At 39.3% G+C, this 26,782-nt stretch overlaps 1 protein-coding gene across 2 annotated transcripts in view; it reads left to right on the forward strand.

Moving 5' to 3' along the window:
- Positions 1 to 1,621: 1,621 nt before the first annotated feature.
- SMAD5 (SMAD family member 5) overlaps positions 1,622 to 26,782 on the forward strand; it is a 31,765-nt gene continuing 6,604 nt past the window's right edge. Inside the window, exons 1-5 of one of the 2 annotated variants that reach the window (XM_045550850.1) lie at positions 1,622 to 1,742; positions 13,112 to 13,683; positions 19,247 to 19,498; positions 21,674 to 21,793; positions 24,575 to 24,796. In XM_045550850.1, the coding sequence (XP_045406806.1) occupies positions 13,281 to 13,683; positions 19,247 to 19,498; positions 21,674 to 21,793; positions 24,575 to 24,796 (997 nt within the window). In that variant the 5' untranslated portion in view covers positions 1,622 to 1,742; positions 13,112 to 13,280. The remainder of the gene's footprint in view (positions 1,743 to 13,111; positions 13,684 to 19,246; positions 19,499 to 21,673; positions 21,794 to 24,574; positions 24,797 to 26,782) is intronic. The other variant, XM_045550849.1, reaches the window with a different exon arrangement.

Raw genomic sequence — 26,782 nt, forward strand, 5'->3', positions numbered from 1 at the left:
AAATAATCAGTGAGTGTGACAAAGAGTTAAAGTACACAGACTTTACTTTCACAAGGTTTATGATGTAGTAAAGAAGTTTAAGATGTAGACCTGAGATTGCAAACTGATGGCCAGCAGGCTAAATCAAGACCATGGATTTGTTTTGTTTGGCATGTATAGGGTTGGCCTCCAGAATGTCTATGAGAGGGACAGGCAGGGGGAGGAAGGAGGGTGTGTGTGGGGGGGGGAGAGAGAGAAGTTGCTAAACAGATAAAGCTGAGATTTTTGCATAAAAATCCAAATTTTCAGCTTTTCTTGAAAAATCAAAGTATCTGCCAACACCAGGTCCTTATTTGCACATTTCCCTGTGGTGACAGTTGGCTGGATCAGAGCAGGCACTCTCTGGTTCCCTACCCTGGCACACTTCACTCCCTCCCTGGGCCTCTGTCATCGTTTGAGATGGTCACCCCTACTGCAGAGATTTCTGTAACATTTATTTAGTCTCTTCCTCGTGGAAATCAAGTGCTGGATCCTGGAACAAAATAGCAGCCGTGCTATTTGTGTGTCAGGTGAGATGCCCCTGAAATTGAGGTGATGGGAAATACTCAGAGTTAGATGTATTTTCAAGGTAGAGTTTAATAGGGTTTCATGATAGATGGGATTAGGGTGTCCAAGAGGATTCCAAAGTGACTCCAATTTTAATTTTTAGTTTATTTTAAAAGAAAATCTATAATGGAATATTGGAAAGCCAGTATTGACATTGTAAAGGAAAAACAAAATTATTTGAAAGCTTTTGCTCACCAATACTTTCCAAATTGTGTGCCCTATGTGGTACCGATATCATACTCTGCGAAATGCCTACAGTTTTGGGCATTTGGAGGCAAAAGCGTTGAGAAGAGCCCTAGTTAGTAAGACAAGAGAGTCCAGGAGGTGGGGTGCAGGCAATTAGCCTAGGGACAGCCTCTCCGCACCTCAGCGGCCCCCCAGTCCAGGGGCCAGTCCCGCGGCCTCCCCGCAGGGGTGCAGGCGATGTGCGGGGAACAGCTGGGCTTGGCCCAGCGCGGGACTGTCCCACTCCTGGGGCTGCAGGCCCGGGGCTCCCTGCACTTCCCCGCCCGGGGTCCCCGAGATCCCCCTGCGGCAGGTTTTGTGCCTGCACCTGGTAAGAAGCCCTGCGATGTTCAGAAACGTGTTTTGAAGCTACTTTTGCACAGAAAGGACTCTCTCCATTCACATTTATATTACAAATCAATAAAAGTAGCGCAGTCGTGTCTGAAGATTTACATTGTACATGACAGAAAATCTCCAATTGTCCATATCACGGACAATTCCTTAATTTTATTATTTGAGTGCTGATTTGGTTAGAGGAGGCTACGAGAGGCACTCGTGGTGGTGGTAGGAGCTGGCCGAATCCCACTTGCAGGCGGGGCCATCGAGGCAAAAGCCCCCGGCCGGTCGGAAGTCACAGCTCGCCGGCGCAGAGCCCAGCGCCGCGGTTTCCTTCGGCCGCCGGGGCCAGGCGTCGCCCCCTCCGCCCCCGCCGCCCCCGCCGCCCCCGCCGCCCCCGCCGCGGCCACTCGGCCCCCGGCGCGCATGCGCCGCCCCGGCGGCCGTCCTCCCCGGCTGCCTCCCTCCCTCCCTCCCTCGTCATCCGGGTCCTGGGCGAGCGGGCGCCGTGCGCGTGTCCCGCGACCGCGCTGCTAATAAAGTTGCGGCGAGGGAGCGCGCAGCGGCGCCGGAGAGCGCGCCCGGGCGGCCCGTGAGTGAGCGAGGGTCCCCGGGGCGGGCGAGCGGGGCCGGGGACTGCAGGCTCTGCCCGGGCGGACTCGGGCCGAGGCCGGGGCGTCCGGCCGCGCGCGCAGCGGAAGCGACCCGGGGCCTGCGGGACGGGAGGTAGGCCGAGTCCTGGCCTGCGGGGGCCCGGCGGGCGGGGACGGTGCGGCCCGGCGGGCTTCGGAGGCCTCGTCGCGGCCCAGGGCGTCCTGAGGCGGGGCCGGCGCTGGCGCGGGGGCTGCGGAGGGAGGCGTCTGGGACGCCCCGGAGGGGACCCCCGGCCCCTCCTGTGTCCCGAGGAGCAGTTCGCTCCCCGCGCGCCGCCCTCGCCGCACAGCCGCTCCGGGACCGCGGTGCCCGTCCGGGCTGCGCTGCGGAGCCGCGCTCGGCTGGGCGGATCAGTGCCGCCGTCGCTTTGTGTTTCGGAGATAAGGATCCGCGCTTATCGCTGGGAATCGCACTCCGGGCGGTGGCGACCTGCTACGCGCACAGCTGGTCGTTGGGCCCGGCTTCCGCCCCTTGCCGTGCCAGCTTTAACCGTTCCAGAGGTTTCTGCTCCGCGCAAACTTCTGTGGCTGCACGGAGATGCCACCGCGGGGGCAGCGTCTGTTCGTTTTCGCCACCTTCAGCTCCTGCCGGGGTCCGCACTTCGATATCGGTGCTCAGATCCGCATTCCGGGCTCTTCCCCTCGTCCTCCCTTCTCCCCTCTGTGCCCTTTCAGCTGCCGCCGTTCCGTGCAGTTTGGAGCCCAAGCTTTGAAAACTCCCGTGTGGCGCCTGTCTTAAGTCTGAGCATGCTCAGTCGTCAAAACAGATTTGGGCTGCAGAAAGAACTCGGGCGACGATAGTCGGGGTGTTGGGACGTTTGCCCGCTTCCTGGCCAAATGTTCCGGTTCTGGGTTTGGTGGCCCTGGAGCAGGGAGCCTGGGCCGGCCGTAGGTGACGAATGCCTGGACGCCCTGGGCCAGGGCTTTGTCTGGGTTGTAAAGACAACGTTTCCGGGCCAGCTGGAGGGCTGGAGAGCGGGGCAACAGTTCTGGCTGCTTGTGCTTTTAAATGGGTGTGGTGCTAAGTATATCTTGTTTACCTTATCTTTCTGTGGAAAAAGTTTTGAAGTCTGGTTGGGTTTGTCACATCAAGCCTGTTGCCTAGCACCACCGAAAGTGTTCTTATCTAGCGACGAAGACTGGGTAGGTGGAGGTCGAGGCTTGGCCTCGCAGAAGTTGAGAGGAAAGGGTACTTGTGTTGCGCTTTTAAAAATTCTTTTGAGAAGCGAGAAAGAGTAATTTCCTTGGAGTACATGAACTGTCCAGAGTGAGTGAGTTTTTAATTTTAATTTGAAAGCCGGTTGAAAAGAAAAATCTTTGTTGCAGTGGATTTAGTAACGTTTCAAATAGCTTAAAATTTCTGCTGGATGCCGGGGCAGTAGTCTGCTGCGGAGAAAACGGTATCTACATTCAGTGTGACAGCTTCACATTTATCGATCCGAATGTCATCATGAAATTAGGGTGTTTTAAATTCCCCAGGTAAGGAGCTTCTTGGCGCATCTGTAACAATAACTATTTTTTTCCTCTCAGGTGAACCCCCAAACTATAAAAATACAAAACAACTCAGAAGAAACACTGTAACAAAATTTAACGTTCTTATAGGTTGTACATGTTATGTTTGGATTTTTAAAATTTGATTTTTATGATTGATTGCGTGATTGTCCCTATAACATCCTCCTTTCCTGCCCTCTCTACATTGCTGCTCTCTTAGTCCTTTTTTACATAACTGCTGTTATTTAACGTGGGTATCTTTGTTACAAATATTCATTTATCTTTCTGTGCTTCCATTCTTTCTGATTATAGCTGAAATGGGTGGTAAAAGTTTGATGAACCTTCACAACTGACTTTCATCTTAGGTTTTAAATGCATCCACATGATACCTTTTACTTAAAGGAGGAAGAGAGAACTGGAAAAAAAGAATAAAATATTTTCGTAGGTTCTGTACAGATCTGGTAGTATTATCTGCTTGTCTGGTTCACTGTGGTAGGCGCCACAGAAATGGGTAGATTGCTATGTGTTGCATTTCTTTCCCCTCTGGCAAAGTCAGCTATTAATTTCAGTGGGAGACAGTGGCAGAATGTTGTTACTAATGAGGTTTGAATCAGATAGTTGTTTACTGTTGGTTATGTAACATGCTGCTGGGAGTATTATTAAAAGTTGCATTCTGTAGCAAGGTAGAGGCAAGTCAGTTCTGCTTACCCTCTTCATTGGGTTTTGATTCTTGGCTGAACCTGAAGGCACATTAGACTACAATCATAATTATACCTGGGCAGGCTGTCTGTTTCCTGTTTTCATCATGAACCCAAACATTATGATTTGCAGTGATGATCTTTTTTGTCCTTTGCGTTAAGCAGAAGCTGTGTGTTTTCTCTCTCTACTGAAAACAGATTTGTAACTGGTCAAATCAAAGATTTTAGTGTTTTGAAAACCACGCAGTAAAATACCAAACAATTTTTCATTTCTTAGTACAGTAGCTTAAGTTGAAATACCATCTAAAAAAATCTATTTCATATATATTGTTTGTTTTATGTATATTTTAATATTGCCAGTAGTTTGTAGAGTCTTTGAATTAAGAAAACTCTTTTTGTTTACGACTTATCAGTGATTATTATCACCAGATGTATATGTTGGTTGAGGCAGTGAGCCACACAACTGGGTGAATTTCAGAGCTGACTGGAGTACACTTTAAGATATAGGCATCTTTATTACTGTGGTTTGTCAGTCTTCTCTTTATTTCTAGAGGATGTGTTCCTTCTCTCTCTTTTTTTGGTGCTCTGTACTAAGCACAAGGAAGAAGCCAAAAATAGTTGGTTTCTTCAAATGTTACAGGCAGCTTATATCCCGTGGTTTGCCAGTCTACCCATAAAGTCAAAGACACTGGAGAAGATCCCCTTTTAAAGGGACTCTAGTAGCCTGAGAATTCTTATCTCCCCCAGTGTGGATGTTCTAGAGAAAAGAGTATCTGGGAAGGCAGGACCCAAGAAAACTGGGGTGCCTATATATAGGGTGCTTTGCACCAAAGATGGTGAAGGACCCCAGGAAGCTGATCATGTCTTTTTCCACCTTGTTTTTCCCCTTCCGAAGTTAATAGAATAATAGTAACTGAAATTTTTAGTGTTGGATTATCCAAGTCATTGCCCCTCACACACCCTTAACCTCTAAGCAGAACTCCGAATCTGCGAGGTGTGTCTACTAAATGGAAGGTCAAGATTTACAACTCTTTTGGAAGAATTGTTAAAAATTAGATTGTTGTTAGGGCCAGCTAATTTCCCAATCTCTAGGTCACCTTCATATTCTAACAGCTTTTATAGTTTCACAACTTGGAAAAATGAGGTAATTATAGAGTTCTTAGGCTTTTCATGAATAGTCAGCTAGTTCTAGGCTCTTTATTTAGTTTGGATTTATTTATTTATTTATTTTACTTTGGGCCCCTAGGTGGGAAGTTTTTGGCTCAGTTCTATTAGAGTGGTGCATACAGTAACTTTTCTTTCTCCTTTTCCTGTGTCCTAATTTGCTTGAGATAATATTTTGGAAGAAAGAGTTCATTATTAGGACACTTCTGTGTGTGCAATACTATAATTATAATTTACTTTTGGAAACTAGTTGTTAAAGTGCATTTTGTAAATAGGTTTTACTCTTGAATCCTTTGGGATTTCAGTTCCTGTCTATAATGAGTATATAATTTATAGACTGGTATTCTATGGAAATTCTATGGAAAATGGTTTGACCTGTTGTAGTGAGATTTTAATGGGAATTTTCCTTTTGATATCCACATATATTGTTTTGTTATATTGAAAATAATAGAAAAAATCTCGTGTCCGCTTCCCAGCCTTTCTGTGAGCATAGTAACTGGAGTCTTGGGAGGAGGCTCTCACTTTTCAGATTTAACTATGATCTCAGAATATGGCTAGTACTTTTAAGGCAAGTTTTGTTTTGTTCTGTTTTGTTTTCATGATATGTTAGGATCTGCCTAGCATCCTATCTGCTAGGCTATGTAACTCGAGATCTAGTTATTCTGGTCTGTGTGTTTCCAGGAAGAGGGGTACTGCAGAAACATTTAAAGCCTGTCTTCTCTTTTCTTCCCCCTTAATCACATCTTCATGCCCACTTAAATGAGTGTCTACCTAACTCATTGACCATTTCTCACTCGTTGGAGTTGAAAGTGTAAATTACATGAATGATGACTAGAGTGGAAAAGGTACCCAGAGCCATATTTATTCCCTTTTCTTCTGAGTAGAGAACTTGAACTTTGGCCTGCTCATGAGCTGTCTGGAGAACATCTTCGTCAGGCATTGGAGTGTATGTTGTGTACACAGGTTAGTTCTTTGTGCTCCGGAGACAGATTTTACAGTAATGATTTGTTATCTGCACTTGGTGATTTTATAATTTAAAGGAAAACAGTGTAAAGATTGACCAGGTCTTTATCTAATCCTGTGCCTACAAGCCTATACAAACATACTTGAACACATCTGGTAGGAATGTAAGAAATCTTGCAAGCTTGTTGGCATGAGTGATACATCTAGATCAGGCTCTGCTTAATTAGAGAACTTTGAGGAGCACTCTTTAAGCAAACAGTGATTAAAAACTGAGAAACAAAAGTCTGGATGTGGGAGATAAAAAAGTAGAGAATTCCGTGGGCGCAAAGAGAATAGCCAAGAAGATCATGCCGTTAGAAGCATCAGGGATCCTAAGTTCAGCTCCTGAAGGGCTTTGAAATCCGCTATGAGAACTTCAGATGTCTTTGGAAATTGGGAGCCACAATTAAGGAAAGTGATGATTTAAGTGTTTGTCTAGGAAAATAATTTTGGTGCTCATGTGATTTTTATCTTCTCTTTCTTATAGATGTTCCCATAAAGAATAAGATTTCTGAATCCAGAAAAGCTGTTGGCATACTTGCTTTCGGTTTTGTTCTTTTCTCTGCCTGCAATTGTGGATGTGGCTTACAAGTTTTGTAGTAATCGTATACCTGGATCTAGGGTTGATTTGACAGTGATGGTGGTTGTCTACTTTTGCTGACACTTGATGGTTACTAGTAGAACCACAGGGGTAAGATATTTTTGAAGCTTTACCATCACAAATTCCCCCACAAGTTATTCTTAGATGTATATATGCAAGTGGCTTTCTTCCATTGCAGGTGATCCCAAGCTCCTTGATTCCCAAACCTGCTGCATAGCCTGCGATTCTTGTTAGAAATGTCTGAGGTAGGGCCCTACTCCTAAGCCTAATGAATCTGAATTTTGAGGGATGGTTCTGAGGAATTTGTTTCTTTAAAATTTCTGCCTGTAATTCTTTTTTATAAGTTTGGCTTAGATGATGGCGGGTTGTGACCCATATGGGCATTTATTTATTTGCGTGGGATGATGTCCTCAGGACATTTTGTTGTAGCTAGTGGCATTGGGGAAAATTTGGGGATTGGTTTGCTTGTCTTTTATTTTGGATTGAAACAGAAAGTGAAGGAGCTGTTTCCGTGAATTTACTTTAGAAGTCTGGGTATGAGCAATCTGTCTTTCTGAGGGAGGATGCTGAGGGTGGCTTGTGTGGTGTGTTTATGCGAGTTGGTGAGGATGTCCTACTTCAGTAGCTTGAGGTAAGCACAGGACCTTTGGTTTATTGATATTACTGTGACTTCATTTGAAACGGAAGCCTTGTGAATTTAGCATTTTATTCATACATTTAATGCATATAAAATTTAATTCCTGATATTCCTTTAGCTTTCTTATCAGCATTTCCGAAATCAGTTGATGACAGACTCCATTATTCCAGTTGCCCAGGCTGACACCTTGGAATCACTATTGACTCCTCTGTTCTCATACACTTTGTATCTCTTTCATTGGGAAACCTATTGTCTCTCCTACGTCTACTTCTCACCACCGCACTGCTATCACCCTGGTCTAAGCTGTCATCATCTCTCACCTAGATTACTGCAAGTCTGAACTGGTCTCTGCTTCCACCCTTGCTGTCCACCCCTTCCCCCCTTTTATTCTCACCACACCAGCCAGAATAATTCCTTAATAATATAAATCTGAAAATGCCATGTTTCCACTCAGAGGTCTCCATTGGGTCCACATTGTACTTGGAGTACTGTAAAAGCTAAAGCCCGTGTATCTAGCACTACCATTCTGGCTCTCTTACCTTTTTGACCGCATTCCTTACCTTCTTCTCCTTGTTCACTTCATTCTCAGACCACTCTGGTCTTCCAGCTCCTTGCGTAAGCCAGGTGTGTCCCCACCTCAGGATCTGGGCATTGCCTGTTGCCTTTGCCTGGAGTAGTTTTCCCCCAGATACCTGCCTGGCTCAATCCTATTTCCTTGAAATTTTGAGTCAGTTGGCACTTTCTCAGTGTGGCCCAGCTCAGCCACTCTGTTTAAAATTACTCCTCTCCCCCAGGATTTCCCATCTACTTTATTTTTCTCTATAATGTATAATAATAGTATAATAATAGTAATAAATAGTGCTTTATTGTTCTCTATAGCACTTTTCACCTGAGAAACATGTTACTTATATTTTGTCTGTCTCCCTCTGCTGGAATGTAAGCTGCACAAGGACAAGTGTTTTGATCTCTTTTATTCACTTCTATATTCCCAGCTCCTAGAATGCTACCTCAATAAATATTCTTTTGAGTGAATGACTTGAATGAATTTACCAAGTTATTTCAACATGCAAGGTACTCTTTCTTAAAGATTTCATTCTACTAGGAGAGACAAAAATCAAGTAAATGAACAAATTATGTCAAATCAGTTAATACAGTGAAGGAAACGAACGTAGTATGGATTAGAGATTGGGGAAAATCTGCTTTGTGGGTTGATTGGGGAAGGCGTCTGGGATGTTAGCTAAAAGTGAAACATGAATGATGAGAGAGCTTGAAATTAGTGGTTGAGGCTTGAGGAAAGTGATCTAAGGCAGAAAATGACATTTATACAATCTTAGGTGTTAATATTAGTCATTAAATATGAAACGTCCCATTTCGAATCAAGAGTGTAGTTTATATATCTCAAACAAGAAGCAGTACAATTAAAGTATGTGCCTAAACTATCGACACAGTTTTGCCATCTTAACAGTAGTTTGTTTATACCAGCAGCCAAGAAGCTTGGAGAGCAAGTGACTACGAAATCGTGAAACTTGTTTTCCACAGCTTGTTGAGAATTGAATGTTTTTAGAGTTTTGTTTTATTGTTTTGAGGAGCAGCATCTCATTTGTAGTAAAAGGACACACTGTGACAAGTGCTAGATACCTGGATTAGATGCCCTTTCTCTGTTTCTTTTCTGTGTCCCTGTAATACCTTGAGCATATCTCATTGTACTCACATATAGTGAGAGAGTTTGGTGTCTATGGTGCTGTTTAACTCTGTGAAAGGAGAATATGTACCATTTGCGTTTTCATTATTCCCTCTGCTCACTCATGTAGTATCTTTGTATGGGACTTAAAAAAAGGAATCTTCATTTATTTATTCCTCCACTCTTACATAGTTTTGGTAAACACTTGCATGTAGCACAGTGTCTGGTAGATCGTAGGTGCTTAATAAATCAGTGCATGTACTTGGGTAATTTGCCCATACCCTGTTACTTTTTGGAAAGTATATGAAACATTTTTTGAAAGAATTCCATCAAATGTGCTTAAGTTTTTTAATCATTCCATATTTAAAGAGTTGAGTACAAGATTTGTCCCCCCTCCCTGGGCTAGTTTTAAAACAATACTAGTGAGTGTGAGGTTTTTAAATCTGACACCCATTGTTCTTTCTGAAGCTAATCTATTGAAGTTTATTTAATGGCATCCCCATTCGCCAAAGTCACTCTTTGTTCACATTCTCTTTAAACTCTCTTGTATGTTTAATCTTTTGCGATACCATTGTATATAGTTCTTAGCCTGTCTTTTTAACAATTCATTATCTGTAATTCTTTCTCCTCTTTCCTAACATTGAATGTTTCCTAATATTCAGACATTTACTTGCTGTTCTTTTCACTCTGTTGGAAACCTGTTCTTTCTTATTGTTTCAGCTGTTTGTAAAAATCTTAAATCTGTTTCTCATCTTCACCTCGCTAAACTTGTATCTCCAGAAGTCATGACCTTTTCCCAATTTGAAGTTTACAATCATCTCTATTGACAAAGCTACATTCTGAATGTCCTGAATTCTGTTTCTGGAATTTTTACTATCTTAGTCATGTGGGTTTAAAACTTGAACTTATCTCTAATTTCAAGGCACAGTTGATAGAAAAATCAATGACCATTCATTAAATACATTCATAGTGTGTGGTACTGTGTATGGAATAGTGCCAGGTGCTGAAGACTTCCTCTTGGAAGGATTTTGTACTCCATTTGGGAAGTTAAGGTATGTTCTTATTAATGTCTTATTAATTAGTTTTTATGATAAATAATCCATGATCATAGCTTCTTCAGAGAGGAAGGGTGAAGGAAGTCTTCACAAAAGGGGGTGGATTTGAGCTCATCCTTAAGGATGACTAAGATTTCTCTTGGAAGACACAGATGGACAGAGGTGCAGGGATTTGGGCTGGATCAGAGGTGTGTATAGTGGTGGGTAGAGTTAGGTAGGACTAGATCTAGCCAGTCTCTTAAGTCTTGACCCTTCTTTCTGAATTCTAATGATCATAATTGATGTTTGAGTATCACACTTTAATTTGTAAAGCATGTGTTAGATATACATTATTATTTTATTACTCAAACATTTCAGTGACTTACGGACCATCATCTCTGTTAAAGAAAAATTAATAGGCTTTGAAAGAGTGATACCTAGTTCTTGGTCCTATACCTAGTAAAGGACAGAATCTGATCTCCCTTCTGTTTACATATTACTCTTAAAAATTAAACATAGTGATTTTTTTTTGTTATGAAATATTTAAATACACAGAAAATAACATGTCTGTGTACCTTGACAGATGAGTTGCCATGTTTGCTTCAAATCTTGTTTTATAAAAACACAGAGCTAAAGTTTTTTCCATCCTTCTTTCCCTGCTCACTAAAGACAACCAGTATTTAGTGTCCCCAGGTTGGTGTGTATCATTTCCATACATATTTTTATTTTCTCATATTTGTAGATATCCATAAATAATATATTTTTAAGAATTTTATACAGATATTCTTAAAAAGGGTATGTATATTTTTGCACATGGCTTTTTTATTTATTTTACCGACTATTCTCGGTCCAGGGGATCTGACAGTTGAGAGGGAAGATGAGACTACCTGCTTACTAACATTTCAGTGCAGAAAACATGCAGTAAATAAATACAATCTATAATACGGAATCAGGTTAGGGTAAATACCATGAAAGAAAATTGAACAGGGTGAGGAGGTAGAGATTGATGTGGGAATGGAGTGTATGTTGTTTTAGATAAAGTGATCAGTGGTCTCCTCTTTGAGAGATGACCTTTGAGCAACTAGATGAATTGAGAGAGTAAGCCATGGTAAGATCTGGGAGAAGGGAATTCCAGGGCAGGGAACATCAGGTTCATAGGCTTTGAGGTAGAAATGACCTTGGTGTACTTGAGAAATGGAAAAGAAATCAAGTATGGTTAAGGGCAGAGTTAGCTGGAAGAATAAGCAATGGGTTAGGAAGAGAAGCCAAGGGCCAGATCGTGTAGATCCTATAAAATAAAATCCAAATAAGTAAGTACTTTGGATTTTAAGTGAAACAGGAAGCCACTGGATAATTTTTGAGCAGGGAAATGAATGACATGATTTGACCTACTTGTAGTACTACTTACACTGGAATTCTGTGTCGCAGAAAGGAATGTGGAAGCTTTTTCTATATCCACATGGAAAGATCCAAAGATGTGTTGTGCATATATTTTTCTGTACCTTTTTTCAATATGCAACTATTTATGTAAAAAAAATACAATGTATTTTTTTTATTTGCTTGTTCATTTATAAAATTTCTCTGGAAGAATATAAAAGACATATAAAAGGGATTACCTGTAAGAAGGGAACTGATGAGGGAGAAAAAAATGGAAAGAAAACAGACCACTGTATACATACAGTTAGGAAAGACAAGGCATGTCCATACATAAGGAGCATATATTAACTTCTGGGCACCCTTCGCCCCGTGGTTCCAGCCTAGCAGACTGGGTAGCCACTAGCAGTTGATCACTCAGAACAGTGCCTGGCACTTAGTAGGCTGTCAATAAGTATATTTTGAATGAATGAATCTGTTGATTCTTGAGATGAAACTTAATTGATATAACTGTTTTTGTTTTTTTTTTAAGCCCCATCATGGCTGTTCACAGTACAGGGCACATAAGCAATCAGTAATTATATTTTGAGTTTAACTCAGTTTTACGTTATGTTATTGTCTGGGTTTTAACTGAGCATATCTATTATTTTCTGGGAAGATGCACCCCAGTCCAGAATAATCTTAACGCTAGAATTTGCTAGACTTTGTCAAAGGCTGAGCTTTAACAGTTTTTGGCGATTGTAGGCATAAGAAAGGAAGCGTCTTTTCTTACTGACTTCCATTTTCTGAACATTATTCCTCCTGTTTCGCTAGGTGCTTATTGTCTGTAGTTGGCTGTGTAGTGATCTACAGGGGGATTTAACCTGCTCTCATCAGTGGCCACTGCACATCACTTCCTCTTGTCATTGACAAGAGCTTCTTAATGGTACAGAATGGTAGTTTGCTTGGAGCAGGTTCATTAATATGTTTAAAACATCACAGAAGCCAATAGGAATTATAAACTGACCTGGTTTGGGTCAGTTTATTCTCTTTAAATTTATTCAGCATTCTTAGTTTTAAAAATATATACCGATAGTTATATGTGTTATGATTTATTCAAGGGTTTGGTACATGTTATACAGCCTTTAATACAGGTTGCATTTGATAATGTGACTTGGATAGTATCATGGCCTTTGCCTAGACTTTCTAAGTCTGTGAAACATTTTAAAGAGAATAAAGACCTTAAGGAAGAGCTAGATTTCTCTTAAGGTTTTTATTCAGATCAGGACATGTCATGTTCAGAACTGACGTAGCACGTAACATGGATTTCAGTGAAGAAAAGTACTTCAACAGTCAAATCTTAGAAGACTGTTGCAGGGCTCAGTGGCCTGACCAAAGGCTGTTTTTTTTTGGATAATACATAGAAGGTAGAGCAACCTGGTTTTGCTTTGGTTATTGTTTGGCTTTGCCAGTGACTTGAAAAAGAAGTGAGTGGTCACAGATCTTTTAGAGAAAATTTCTCTGTTTTCTGTTTACTTTGTAATGTTTTTCTGCGGTTATATAAAAATAATATACTTTTCAATTTTATTGATTTAAATGTATGTAAATTGAATTGATTTAAATTAGAATCCTTTCCTCCTTTCTCTTTCAGGACTTGAACCAATGAAAGAAGCATATGGCACTTGTGAAGATAGATGTTACTCCTCCCTTTTAAATTGGAACTTCTGCTTAGAACCTGTATGTGACTTTTCACCTGTGATCTGTTCTTGCAGTAGCTGTTGACTTTGAGTTACAGGAAGGTCTCTGAAGATTTTTATCAAATGACGTCAATGGCCAGCTTGTTTTCTTTTACTAGTCCAGCAGTAAAGCGATTATTGGGCTGGAAACAAGGTGATGAGGAGGAGAAATGGGCAGAGAAGGCAGTCGATGCTTTGGTGAAAAAGCTAAAAAAGAAAAAGGGTGCCATGGAGGAACTGGAGAAAGCCTTGAGCAGTCCAGGACAACCGAGCAAATGTGTCACTATTCCCAGATCTTTAGATGGACGCCTCCAGGTGTCTCACAGAAAAGGCTTACCCCACGTTATCTATTGTCGCGTTTGGCGCTGGCCTGATCTGCAGAGTCATCATGAGCTAAAACCGTTGGATATTTGTGAATTTCCTTTTGGATCTAAGCAAAAAGAAGTTTGCATCAACCCATACCACTATAAGAGAGTGGAGAGTCCAGGTAGGTTTTACTCCCCTAAGAAGAATTAAAAAAAAAATTCTCTCTTCCTGATTTGCATGTAACTGATTTAGTAATTAAAAGGCCATATTAGCATTGTATTTCCTTCTTAAAGATGTTAATCTTGGAAGTAATATTGGATTTTGAATGTATCTTTTCATATGTAGGTGATACAATTCCCAAGTGGCTTCTTCTAATTTGTTGTTCACTGTAAGCTCCCATGTATCCACGCTGCCTTTCCTGTGGGTGACTTATCTCTTTTATTTAAAGCCTAAGCTCCATGTGTGCACTATGTCCATTTCTTTTTGTCTGTTCAATGACTTTGTTCCTACAATTCTTATCCTTCTTTCTAGCATTATATTTTCACTTTCTACCAGACTGTTTCTGACAGTATACAAGCATGTCATGATACTGCCCATCCTAAAATAAAAGTTACAAAAGAATTCCCTCTCTTGATCTCGTTCACACACTCCCATCTCCAGTCTACTACTGCATTATTTCTGCTGATGCTTTTATGGGATTCTCTATTTTTATTATCTCCATATTTTTATTTCCCATTCTTTCTTGTCACCTGTCTAGTTAGTCTTTCTTTCCTACCATTTAACTTTTCAAGATCACTAGTGACTGCCTTCTTAGAGATTTGAAGGGTCATTTCTCTGTCTTCATCTTACTTGCTTTCTTGGCAGCATTTGATACAGTTAATCTTCCTTTCCGCTCAAAAGCTTTTTCTCTATTTGGCTTCTAAGACAGTGTACTCTCCTCCTGATTCTTCTGCCTCACTGGCTGTTCTTACTCCATCCATTTGCTGGCTTATTCTCCATCTATATTCTTTTCTTTATGTGCTCTCATGTTGTCACATGTCTTAAAATCATCTATAAGCTGATGCTCACATTTTCAACTCCAGAGTCAACTTTTCCCTTGAGTTTTATGCTTGTACATCTAGTTGGCTACTTGACATCTCCACTTGAATGTCTAATAAGCATATTAGATGTAATGTTTGTCTAAGCAGAACTTTTGACTTGTTTCCCACTAGATCATTTTTTTCTCCAGTTTTTTCTATTGAAGTAAATGGCACCAGCATTCATGTCACTAACTCCCTAAACTTAGAGGTCATCTTTTATTCTTCCCTCTTAAGTCCTGTATTTGAGGCATGAGCAAATGCTGTTTGCGGTACCTTCAAAATATATCTTGATACTGTCATCTCTCACACCACTACTTTAGTGCAGACCATCATCATCTCTCACCTTAGTCTCCTGATGGGTCTCCCTGGCTCTCTTCTTTCCCTAGCCCATTGTGTTTCCTACACAGCAGCCGGAGTGATTTTTAAAAAGCATAAATCATGTCAGTCCCTCATGAAAACATGTTAAAGGCTTTCTGTCACACTTAGAACAGCTTTCTACAAGGCTCTACATGGCCTCCTCTCACACTTCTCTGTTCCTCGCCTTGCCATGTTCCTGCATCCAGGCTTTAGGTCTTGCTGGTGGCTCTACTTACTGTCCCCCCAGGAAAGGGGCACCCTTGTCACTCCATTCAGCCCTTGCTCAAATACCCACATCACTAGTCGACTCTGTGTTAGATATCTATTTTGTTTATTGTTTATTGACATGAGCAGGGCCTTCCTCTGTTTCATTCATTACTGCATCCCCAGTGCCTAGAATAGTATTGTTATCTGGCATTTAATAGGTGTGGCTCAGTAAATATTTTTTATTGCATTTATTTGCAATGAATGAATGGTCTAAGCTGAGATACTGGCTGGGTGCATGAGTTTTCTATTGCTGCATGACAGATTACCACACACTTAGTGGATTAACACAACATGCATTTATTACCTCACAGTTTCTGTGGGTCAGGAATCTGGTCATAACTTGGGTTATGCAAGGCTTTGCAAGGCTGTAATTGAGGTGTTGGTCAGGGCTGGGGTCTTATTAGAAGTTCAGTTTGGGGAGGGTTTGCTTCCAAGCTTCTGTGATTGTTGACAGAATTCAGTTCCTTGGAAGCGGTTGCGTTCTTGCTGGTTGTCACCTGGAGACTGCCTTCAGTTGTTTACCACGTGGCTTCCTCATAGGTAGTTCACAGTCATGGCAGCTTCCTCAAAGCCAGTAAGGAAGAGAGGGTCTTCTTACAACAAGGGTGTCATATTCTTATGGAATATAATCACATACCTCCTGTCACCTTTGCCATGTTTTGTTGGTTACAAGCAAGTCAACAGATCATACTCAAAAGGAGGGGACTGATTACCCTGTGGCATGAGTACCCAGGGGTGGGAATCCTGGCAGCCACCGTAGTCCGTCTGCCCCGTTAGGTTTCGCATGGAGACAACGTCAGCACACTGTGGTAAAAAGACCTAAAACAACACTGAATGTGGAGACTAGAGAAAAGGATAGCAGTGACTGTCCTGTCAGGGAAAGTTCAACATAAGAGTTTCAGAGTGATATTTGACAGTTGATATGAGGTGATTCTCAATTTCTTATTGAGTCCAAGGAGAGCTATAGCCTGAAGGAATTGATGAAGAAAGGTGTGAAGATTTAATAGAAAAGCGTAGTGTGAAAAACTCCTAAGCTTTATACTTTCTGGGAGTAAGTCTAAGAATTTCGTGTATTCCCCCATAGTTGGGGTGGCAAGTTACTTAACCTTTCTGTGATTGAGTTTCCTCATCTGTAAAAAGGGAATAATAATCCCTACCTCACAGAGTAGTTATGAGGATTAGATGAGTCAATGCATGGAAAAGTACTGCTAAAAACACTCACTGGCCCAGAATCAGTTTCAAATTAAATGTCGATTCTTATAGAACACTACATTCTGGAAATAAAGCAATAGAGGAAGATGGCAGAGAGAAAATTTTCAAGGAAATACTGCTAGAACAATTCCCAGAACTGAAAATTGAAGGGGCCTAGTGACTGAGTAATTAGAACAAGGTATAGAAAAAGACCCACATATGAAATTTTAGTAAGTCACAGATAAAAAGAAGACTCTGAAAGTTTCCAGAGAGAAAAAACTGAACATATGCAAAGGATTAAAAATCAGAGTATTAGATTTTTCAATGCAATTCTGGATTCTAAAAGGAAATGAAGCAGTGCCCTCAAAATTCAGAGGGAAAACGTTATCTGGAATTCTGCTTGCAGACAAAAAGTAAGATATGTTCATACATGCAAGAAATGAAAAAATTTTATCTTTCTTACCCTTTCTTAGGACGCTAATAGAGGATGAGGTCCAGGCAATGGGATCCAATAGGAGGAGGGAAGAGAGGTCCAAGGACTTCAGAGTTGTGGGAGACTTAAACAATAAACAGTATAGTTGGAACAAAGGAATGGAAGATCCAGGGGAAAACATGGAGTCAATAAATTTTTTGGTGATTTGGGGCATCCAAAAATAGTATTGACAGGCCATTGACAGATCTATTGGAATTCTGGAAAGATCATTGGTACGTACTTAAAATTAAGCAAATGAAGGAACAAGGCAATAGTTAATTTTGATAAAAGCACTTTTTAAGAAAAAATATAATCAGTCCAGTTGACTCAGCAATGAATAATTTTATATATCTAACATAAATACTGGATATCTATTTAATCAAAATTTTATATGTAACTTTATTGTGGGGAATGGAAGTGGGATAGAATAATTTTAAAAACTGCTTCATTTGCCATAAGAGCAAGTCTACAAATAATGTCTTGACAAATGAATAATAGCAATATAAGTATATTATTTGGCAATACACAAAGTAAATGTTACCAAAAATGGCTAAAGTCAGGTGTGATGTCACATGCCTGTAAGTCTAGCACTCTGCAAGGCTGAGGCGGGAGGATCGCTTGAGCTCAGGAGTTCGAGACCAGCCTGAGCAAGAGTGAGACCCCGTCTCTACTAAAAATAGAAAAATTAGCCAGGCGTTGTGTCATGTGCCTATAGTCCCAGTTACTTAGGGGGCTGAGGCAGGATTGCTTGAGCCCAGGAGTTGGAGGTTACAGTGAGCTGTGATGACACCACTGCATTCTACTTGGGGCGACAGAGCAAGACTCTGTCTAGAAACAAAAATAAAAACAAAAAAAAAAATCCCAAAACAAAAAATGGCTAAGAATTAAATTTATCTATGGAAACAGTGTGGGAGGGGGCTAGAAATTGCTATTTTATTATGATCTCTTATAGCTTCTGTCTTTTTGAACTGTCCACATATTTTGGATGAATATAAAATTTTTAAAACATTATGTGCACAGATAATGTACAAGTAAGAGAGAAACCAGTGATTTTATCTATGCCTCTAAAAATAAATAAGTAAAGAAAGCCTTACGAGACTGAATTCCTACGTAGTTATTTCGCTCAGATTACTAGCCAGCTAAACATAGAAATAAATTCTTGCTGTCTAATAGCCTACTCTCCAGGGGCAGCTGCCCCATCATTCTGTAAGGAGAACAGCAGTTGTTAACACACAGTAGAACAAAACAGTTATAGTCAGATGTTAGCCACATATTTAAAATTCTAATTCAGTAGAATGAAAAGAAACAAAAATCAAACTGCAAATATTGACTTACAGAGCCTCTGATTCATTGTGTACATCCCTGCTTCAGGAGGTGTAAAGGATGACCTAGGTAACTTAAAAACAAACTGATTTTGTTGTTGAGTGATAATCAGAATCACAGTGAGATTTTCTAAAGTGAAACTACATTGACAAATATAGGAAAATTATGAACGAGATGAATTGTTTTATTGTTTGAAGATTCAGGTTTGTTTCAGTTTAGGGAAAGGTAATCAGGTATTTGAATGTGATCATTTGGGTCTTTAGAGAAAGTGAACATTTGAATGAGGTTAAACTTTATCTCTAAAAAAGAATCTGTTAAAAGGTTTAGGTTTTGTCATATATGTTTTCATTATGGTCATATTTAGAAGACTGACTTTGATCGGAAGACTTCTACCTAGGTAATGTTACTATTTTCAGTAGGGAAAATCTTACTAAAGAACATAAAATATGAGATATTTCAAACTAAGACAGGTGAAAGTATACAAAATTGGAAATGTGGAGGCTTTCAGGACATTCACATAATAGACCCCAGCTTCACTCTCTAGTCACACCTCCTTGTTCAGTGCTCGGGCCCACTGACTGGCTTTTCTCATCTCTACCTGGGGACATCTCCCTCCTCTACCTCTCCCCACCCCTGGCACTGCCACGTGAAGTCCTTCTGGCTCTTTCAGGTTCAGTCGGGTGTTGTTTTCCCACAATACTTTGTTTGATTCCTCGCTAGCTGGGGGTGCTCACCTCTGTTGAACTCCCATTGTGTTAAATTCTCTGTATTGTGGTTGTTTTTTAATATGCCTTCTCTCCTATGGAGCAGGAGTGGTATGTTTTCTGGGTTTTCTGTCTTCCAGAGTGCCTTATACAGGCTAAATGCTGAAAAAGTTTTGAGTTTAGTTATTTTGTAAATGTAGATTCAGGGTTCTATAAAACAGCCCTTCATAAAAGTAGGTTATTTTAATAGGTATACAGTCTTACATGAATCCTTTCTACTGACCCCTCAGTGTGGATGGGACATTTGCTTTACTCATTTTTGACGATTAACTTTTGATTTTTGTCTTTCAGTCTTACCTCCAGTGTTAGTGCCTCGTCATAATGAATTCAACCCACAGCACAGCCTTCTGGTTCAGTTCAGGAACCTGAGCCACAATGAACCGCACATGCCACAAAACGCCACATTTCCAGATTCTTTCCACCAGCCCAACAACACTCCTTTTCCCTTATCTCCAAACAGCCCCTACCCCCCGTCCCCTGCCAGTAGCACCTACCCCAACTCCCCAGCAAGTTCTGGACCAGGAAGTCCGTTTCAGCTCCCAGGTAAGAATTTATTTTATTGATACAGAAAAAGAAAAAAAGCCCCGAGAATCAGCAGTTGTTATTACTGGAGGCCCTCTGGGTGAACTCCTACGTGTCAAGAGCTAGCTGTTGACTCTGTGTTCGTTAGATAATTGTTCGATTTCCAGAAGAGTTTGAATTTTATTTTGCCAAGTACCATATGTTTAAAAAATGGAGGTGGTCATATTTGACTTAAATATTTTCATATAATTTATAATACTAAGTACCATTTATTATCTTTTGTATAATTGATACTGTGATAAAAACTATTGCATTAAATTTAATGTCAGAACTATGTGAGATAGATATTCTTGTTTTTTAGATAGAAAAAAAATTGATATCAACCCCAAAAGTTTAAGTTCCTTGCCTAAGATTGCAGATCTGATAAGTAGCGGTTCAGAGGCAGGTTCGTCTGACTCTAAAGTCGTTGCTCTTTCAGCTTGACTACATGGCTTTTCAAATCATTTTACACTTTGGAAGTTTAAAATGAACCCTGATTATCTTTAGTTAGATAACTGATGAACTGATTTGACTGAAGAAAATTAATAAGTAGATTTTGTAAAGTTTCTAAATTTTGTTAATGGCATGTCACATGAATAGATGCATCATTCTGTCACCATCAAGACATATTTGAACACCTACTATTGTCTGGCAGAGTAATATGTAAGTATAGTAAGTCCTCACTTACCATTGTCAATAGGTTCTTGGAAACTACAGCTTTAAATGAAACAACATGACAAAACCAATTTTACCACAGGGTAGTGGTTGATATAAATGAGCATTAGTTTCTTAGGGCATGTTTCTGGTCACAGCAATATACAAACTTCTAAATAAAGACCCAACACTTCTGAAATTAAACATTGAAATAAACGTGAGCTATACATACATTTAAGAAAGATTAATAAAAACAAGATAATTATTTACTCAGTTATTCCAGTTCAGGGTCGAGAGTGGCCAGAGCCTATCCAGGCAACTCAGGGGACAAGGTGGGAACCAGCCCTGGGCAGGGCTCGGTCCCATGGCAGGGTGCACGCACACACACCCACCTGCACCTACTCACTCTGGAACCATGTAGACATGCTGATTTGCCTCGTGTGCGTATCTCTGAGATGTGGGAGTACGGGAGAAAACCCACCCAGCCATGGGGAGACTGAAAACTCACACAGGTGGTGGCCCTGGCTGGGAGATGATGATGATGATGATGATGATGATGATTTTCCTGATCAGTGTTATAATGAAATGACACTAAATAGAGTGTTATTCAAGGACCTACCATATATTCTTTGTGATTTCTCTATAGCAACAAAATGTAAATTGATATAGTTTTTTTTTGAAGGGGAATTAAATACCAACTGTTTAACTTGCTGTTAGAAATTTGCTGAAAAACAAGTTTTCATACTTTTTCTTAGATTCAGTGCTAATTATAGCTCTGTCTCAAAATATAGCCTGTATAAACCTTGGGATGAAAGACAAATTATATTCAATATTTATAGTTAATGAGACAAAGAAGTATAACAGTAGCTTTTACAAAAATTTTCAGCCATGAGTGCTGGAACTTAAAAGATTTTCTGATTAACATTCAGTTTCCTAAGTGAATTACCTAGCCATTTAAATAGGACACAATGGTCATTTTTGGATGTTGCCAAAGAATTAGACAGTTCCTATTAGTGTTGATGGCAAATTTTCAAGGGGCATGATTTTATCTTCTAGTTTTAAATGACAATATACAGTATATGATGATCTTGATAGTTGATAAGTATCTCTATAGTATGTGGATACCCAAACTAGGATAATCTTTGTCCTTCAAATTGATTTGCAATAACTTTAGTTTCTTGGAGCATGTGCAATAAAGACAAAATTTTTTACCATGAGTTCTATTTTAGTGAATTTTGGTAGTGATTCTAGTATCCTGGGTTACCAGGGATCTGGGCTAAATAAATATGGGCTTATCGTGGATTTTTAGTAGCTGTTAGGTGTGCCGTCTTTTCTCCTTTTCCCTTGCCCTAGGATCACAGCCTACATTTGTGTGTCTGATGTCATGAACCCTGCTGGTAATCTTAAGAATTTTTTAATGCTTTTAGAATAACAACTTTGATCAGGATGAAGATTTTAACTATGCTTTTGAGACTTTAACTTGCTGGTTTCATTTTCTCTTAGCTGATACACCTCCTCCTGCCTATATGCCTCCCGATGATCAAATGGGTCAAGATAATTCCCAGCCGATGGATACAAGCAATAACATGATTCCGCAGATTATGCCCAGTATATCCAGCAGAGGTAGGAGAAGTACTCATATTTATGTTGTTTTTAACTTCTTGGCCACTTCTCTAAAAACAACTTTAGTGAGGTATAATTTATATACTGTAAAATCTACCTATTTTTAAGTGTATGATTCAATGATTTTGGTAAATGTATAAAACTTTGCACCACAATCTGGTTTGAGAACATTTCCATAACTTTAGAGAGACTCCTGTGCCTATTAGCAGTCTGTCCCCGTTGCCACCCCCAGCCCCTTCCATCGTGTATCTGTATCTGGATCTGTCTTCTCTGAACATTTCACATGGCATCATTTCAGGGTTCATCCAAGTTGTAGCATGTACCAATAGTTTATTCCTTTTTATTGCTAAACAGTATTCCATTGTATGAATATATCACATTTTGTTTATCCATTCACCAATTGATGGACATTTGAATTATTTAAAGGTTTATGAACATTTGCATACATGTCTTTGTGTGGACATTACTTTTATTTCTAAGAGTGGAATTGGTGAGTTATATGTTAAGTTTAACTATTTAAGGAAAACTGCAAAACCTCTCCAAAGTGGTAATACCACTTTACATTCTCACCAGCAAAGTGTGAGGGTTCCAGTTTCTTCCCATCCTCCTAACATTGTTATTGTCTCTTTTTAATTATAGCCATTCTAGTGGGTGTGAAGTGCTTATTATGGTTTTAATTTGCATTTCCCGAATGAGTAATAATATTGAGCATTTTAAAACCTACTTATAAAAATAAAATGTGCTTATTAACCATTTATGTATTTTCTTTGGTAAAATATTTATTTTAAATATTTTGCCCATTAGGTTGTTTGTTGTCCTATTGAGTTGTAAGAGTTCTTTATATATTCTGGATATGAGTCCTTTATCAGCTGTATGATTTGTAGACATTTTCTCTCAGTCTGTGGATTTCTTTTCATGTTCTTGGAGTCTTTTGAAGAACAATAGCTTTAAGTTTTTAAGTCCAGTTTATCAGTTTTTTCTTTTCTGGATTATGCTTTTGGTGATGCATCTAAGAAATTTTTGTCTATCCCAAGGCCAGGAAAATACTCTTCTGTTTTCTTCTAGAAGTTTTATAGTTTTAACTCTTACATTTAGATCTATGATTTTTTTTTGGATTAAGTTTGTGTGTAGTATATGCCAAATGTCTAAATTAATTTTTTTGCATGTAGAAATCTAGCTGGTTCCAGCACCTTTTGTTGAAAAGAGTATCATTTCTCCACTGAATTGGCATTTTTGCTAGAAAAGAGTTGACTATAAATGTGAGGGTTTATTTCAGGACTCTCTGTTTTATTCATTGGTCTATATGTCTATACTTCATAGTCTTGGTTACTAAAGCTTTATTATAAGGTTTTTTCCCCCCAATTTTTTTTTGTGGTAAAATATACATAATATAAAATTTCTCATCTTAACTGTTTTTAAGTATACAGTTCAGTGGCATTTAATATTCATAATTTTGTGTGACTGTTATGACCATCTATCTCCATAACTCTTTTCACCTTATAAAACTGAAACTTAAATCCATTAAATAAAAACACCCTCTTCTCCCCTCCCCCTAGTTCTTGGCAACCACCTTCTTCTTTCTGTCTCTGATTTCAAATACTTTATATACCTCATGTAAGTGGAATCATACAGTAGTTGTCTTTTTGTGACTGGCTAATTTCACTTAGCATACTCTCCTCAGGGTTCATCTGTGTTGTAGGATATGTCAGAATTTCGTTTCTTTTTAAGGCTGAATAGTAATTTATTCTGTGTGTACACCACATTTTGTTTATCCATTTATCCATTGATGGACACTAGAGTTGCTTCCACTTTTTGGCTATTGTGAATGATGCTGGTATGGACATGGGTGTACAAATATCTCTTCAAGACCCTGTTTTCAGTTCTTTTGGATATATACTTAGAACTGAAGTTGCTGGATTATTTGCTAATTCAGTTTTTTAGTTCATCTTTTTATTTAAATAATTTTACAGATACTAATAGAGTTAAGTCTTTGAAAATGCTGAAAAAGTTGTGTTTCAAATTTAACCCAAATTAGTTTCTGCAAAAAAAGAAAAATCAAAATGTGTTGTTGCTACTATGTTCTGAATTATGCCCTCATGATGAGATTATTGTGATTATACTTCAACAGTAACAACAGAAAAAGTCCTTATCCTTTACAGATACATACCAAAGTATTTACAGATAAAATTATAAGAAGACAGAAATTATAAGAAAAAGTTCTGCCTTCCACAAAACTCTACAACATGAATATAATGCAGTCAAATTCTTTGCCACTTTATAACAAAGATAGGTTCTTCTCTGTTTTTCCTTAGAAGATGAAGGGAGTTGGATCTTTCTCGTAAGAGCATGCACTGAGGAAAGGCTGTGTGACCACACAGCGAGAGTGCAGCTGTCTCCGAGCCAGGAAGTGGCCCCCACAGAATAGGCTGGCACCTTGGACTTCCCAGCCTCCAGAACTGTCAGAAATAAATTTCTGTTGTTTAAGCCATTCAGTTTCTGGTATTTTGTTACAGCAGTCCGAGGAAGCTGAGACAGTTGCCTATCCTTGCATTTCTATAATTTTTTAAATTGTCATATTCAAGTCTATTTCTACTGTCTGTTTTTTGGCTGTAGACTCAAAGCTAGGAAGGACATTGAGTGAGACTTGAGTGAAATATCTGAAAATTTTCTTGCTCATGTAGTGCTTGGGTTGGGTTAAAGGGTAGACACAGAACACATAAAGAAGTCTGGATTTTCTGATACTCATTTATGAAATTTTTTTCGTGTCTGGTTTGTTCACAGATGTTCAGCCTGTTGCCTATGAAGAGCCCAAACATTGGTGTTCGATTGTCTACTATGAATTAAACAACCGTGTTGGGGAAGCTTTTCATGCGTCTTCTACTAGTGTTTTAGTAGATGGATTCACAGATCCTTCAAATAACAAAAGTAGATTCTGCTTGGGGTTGTTGTCAAATGTTAATCGTAATTCAACAATTGAAAACACTAGGCGACATATTGGAAAAGGTAATCATGTCATTTCCCTGTATTTAATTGAATTCAGTCATTTGTTGTACTTGCTGTGTTCCATGCATTGTGTAAGGTAGCTAGAAGCATACAAAGAAGCTGAAGGTGTGGCCTCTCCTAAAATTGCAGATAGTGAAGAATGTATTACTCAAATAAAGACATAAATAAAGAAACAAAGTTTTCCTTATCCTGCTTAGTTTTTCTTCCTAGTGCTAAGGATCTGAAATCGTATTACTACTTTTTTGGTTTTTTGAATGTTACATTGACTGGAATAAGCTGTACAGGAATTTGCCTTGTTTGCAACAACATCCTCAGTAGCTAGAACAGTGCCTGGCTCATGGTAAATACACAACAGATATTTTGAGTGGCGTATTTGAATGCTGGTGAAAGATTAGAATTTTGTAATTATGGTATTTGTGGAGTATGTGAGGTTGAGATGACTTGTAAGAATTACCATGATGTTGGAGGAGCAGAGTTAGAAGTGGGAAATCCAATGTGAATGACATTAAGGCTTCAGTGGCTTTACCCTCCCCCCTTTAAATTCAGGTAACAAGGTTCTGTTTACAGTTCATCCTCCAAAATAGTTGCCACAACAAACAAGGCCCTTCTCACACTGCAGTGAAATGTCAGAGACTCATGCATCTAGTGGTCAGGAAGGAAACCCATCCCAGGTAGAAGGTATGGCCCGTTTCTGGAGAAGTTTTGTTTTTCTCCCTTGTTTCTTTTTGCTTCTTGACTTGTGAGAGTCTTGGTCCAAAATAGGAACTAAAGGTAAATAAACATAATTGTGATAGGATTTCATATAGAAAAGAAGAAAATTAGGAAAATACTATGGCCAAAAATAAGTTGAAAACAATGTTTTCATTCTCTTTTGACTTTACTGCCACCTTGCCATGATTGTTTTTAGGTAAAATGTCTCACTTCTCTACATTGATTCCCCCAACACACACACTAAAGTAGAAATAATTTAAGGAAACTCTGGTAAATTTTGAAATTCTACAATTCCTTTTTTTCCCAGTATATAGTTCTAGGACCCTTTCTTTCATGGCTTATTTTTATTTGCTCCGAAACAAAATAAGTCTGTGACTCACTGTGCAGAGGTATCTGTATAGATGGTGCTAAAAAGCACTGTTTGCAGTAGTGACAAGTAGTGCAAAGTTGCCCATTGGTAGACAGTTAAATAAATTATGTATATTCATTCTAGAATTATATGCAGCATTTAAAATATATATACAGTGGCAGATTTATATTTTAGAGCAAAGTCTCCAGCATCTTTTCAGTTAAAACAGCAAGTTTTTGGTTAATAATGTGTTAAAACCAAACCACACACACACATATGTGCTCACACACAAAGTCACACAAAAATGTTACGTAGGGACATGTATATGTAATTGAGTGGATATACACCAAACTGACAGTAGTTTCTGCCTCTGAAGCGGAAAAGCGAATTAGCTGATGGAGGGATATGTTGGGAAAATACTTCATGACTTCAGCTTTCATTATATAATTTGAATTTTAATATTGAACCTATTTTCATGTATTATTTATATATATTTTAAATATCAAAAAAAATTTTAAAGCAAAGTAAAATAAATCTGCCATTTAAAAGCTCTTCTTGTGACCTGAAATAACATATGTAACTTTGGGGGGTTTTTTCTTTGTTTTTTGTTTTGTTTTGTTTTAGTGTTGCCATTTTCATCCTTAACAGAAAGAGTCTGTAAAATCTGCCAAAGACTGTGATAGTTGATACCACCAGTCGTTCATTTGAAGGGACTCATCAAAAGAATATTTTTTTTTTATAGCCACCTCTTTCTCTCATAGAGATGATAAATGATTGTTGGAAAAGGGAAAAAAACCTAAGAACCCATAACCTAATATGCTGCCAACCTGAGGCTTTACTCTTAGTTATTTGAGGATCATTGTAGCTTTAGGCAGACATTTACCTCTTGTTCATCTCTGGCAGCAGAAGGCCACCTAGTGGTAGCT

This window comes from Lemur catta, chromosome 5 (genome assembly GCF_020740605.2).
Source record: "Lemur catta isolate mLemCat1 chromosome 5, mLemCat1.pri, whole genome shotgun sequence".
Lineage (NCBI taxonomy): Eukaryota > Metazoa > Chordata > Mammalia > Primates > Lemuridae > Lemur > Lemur catta.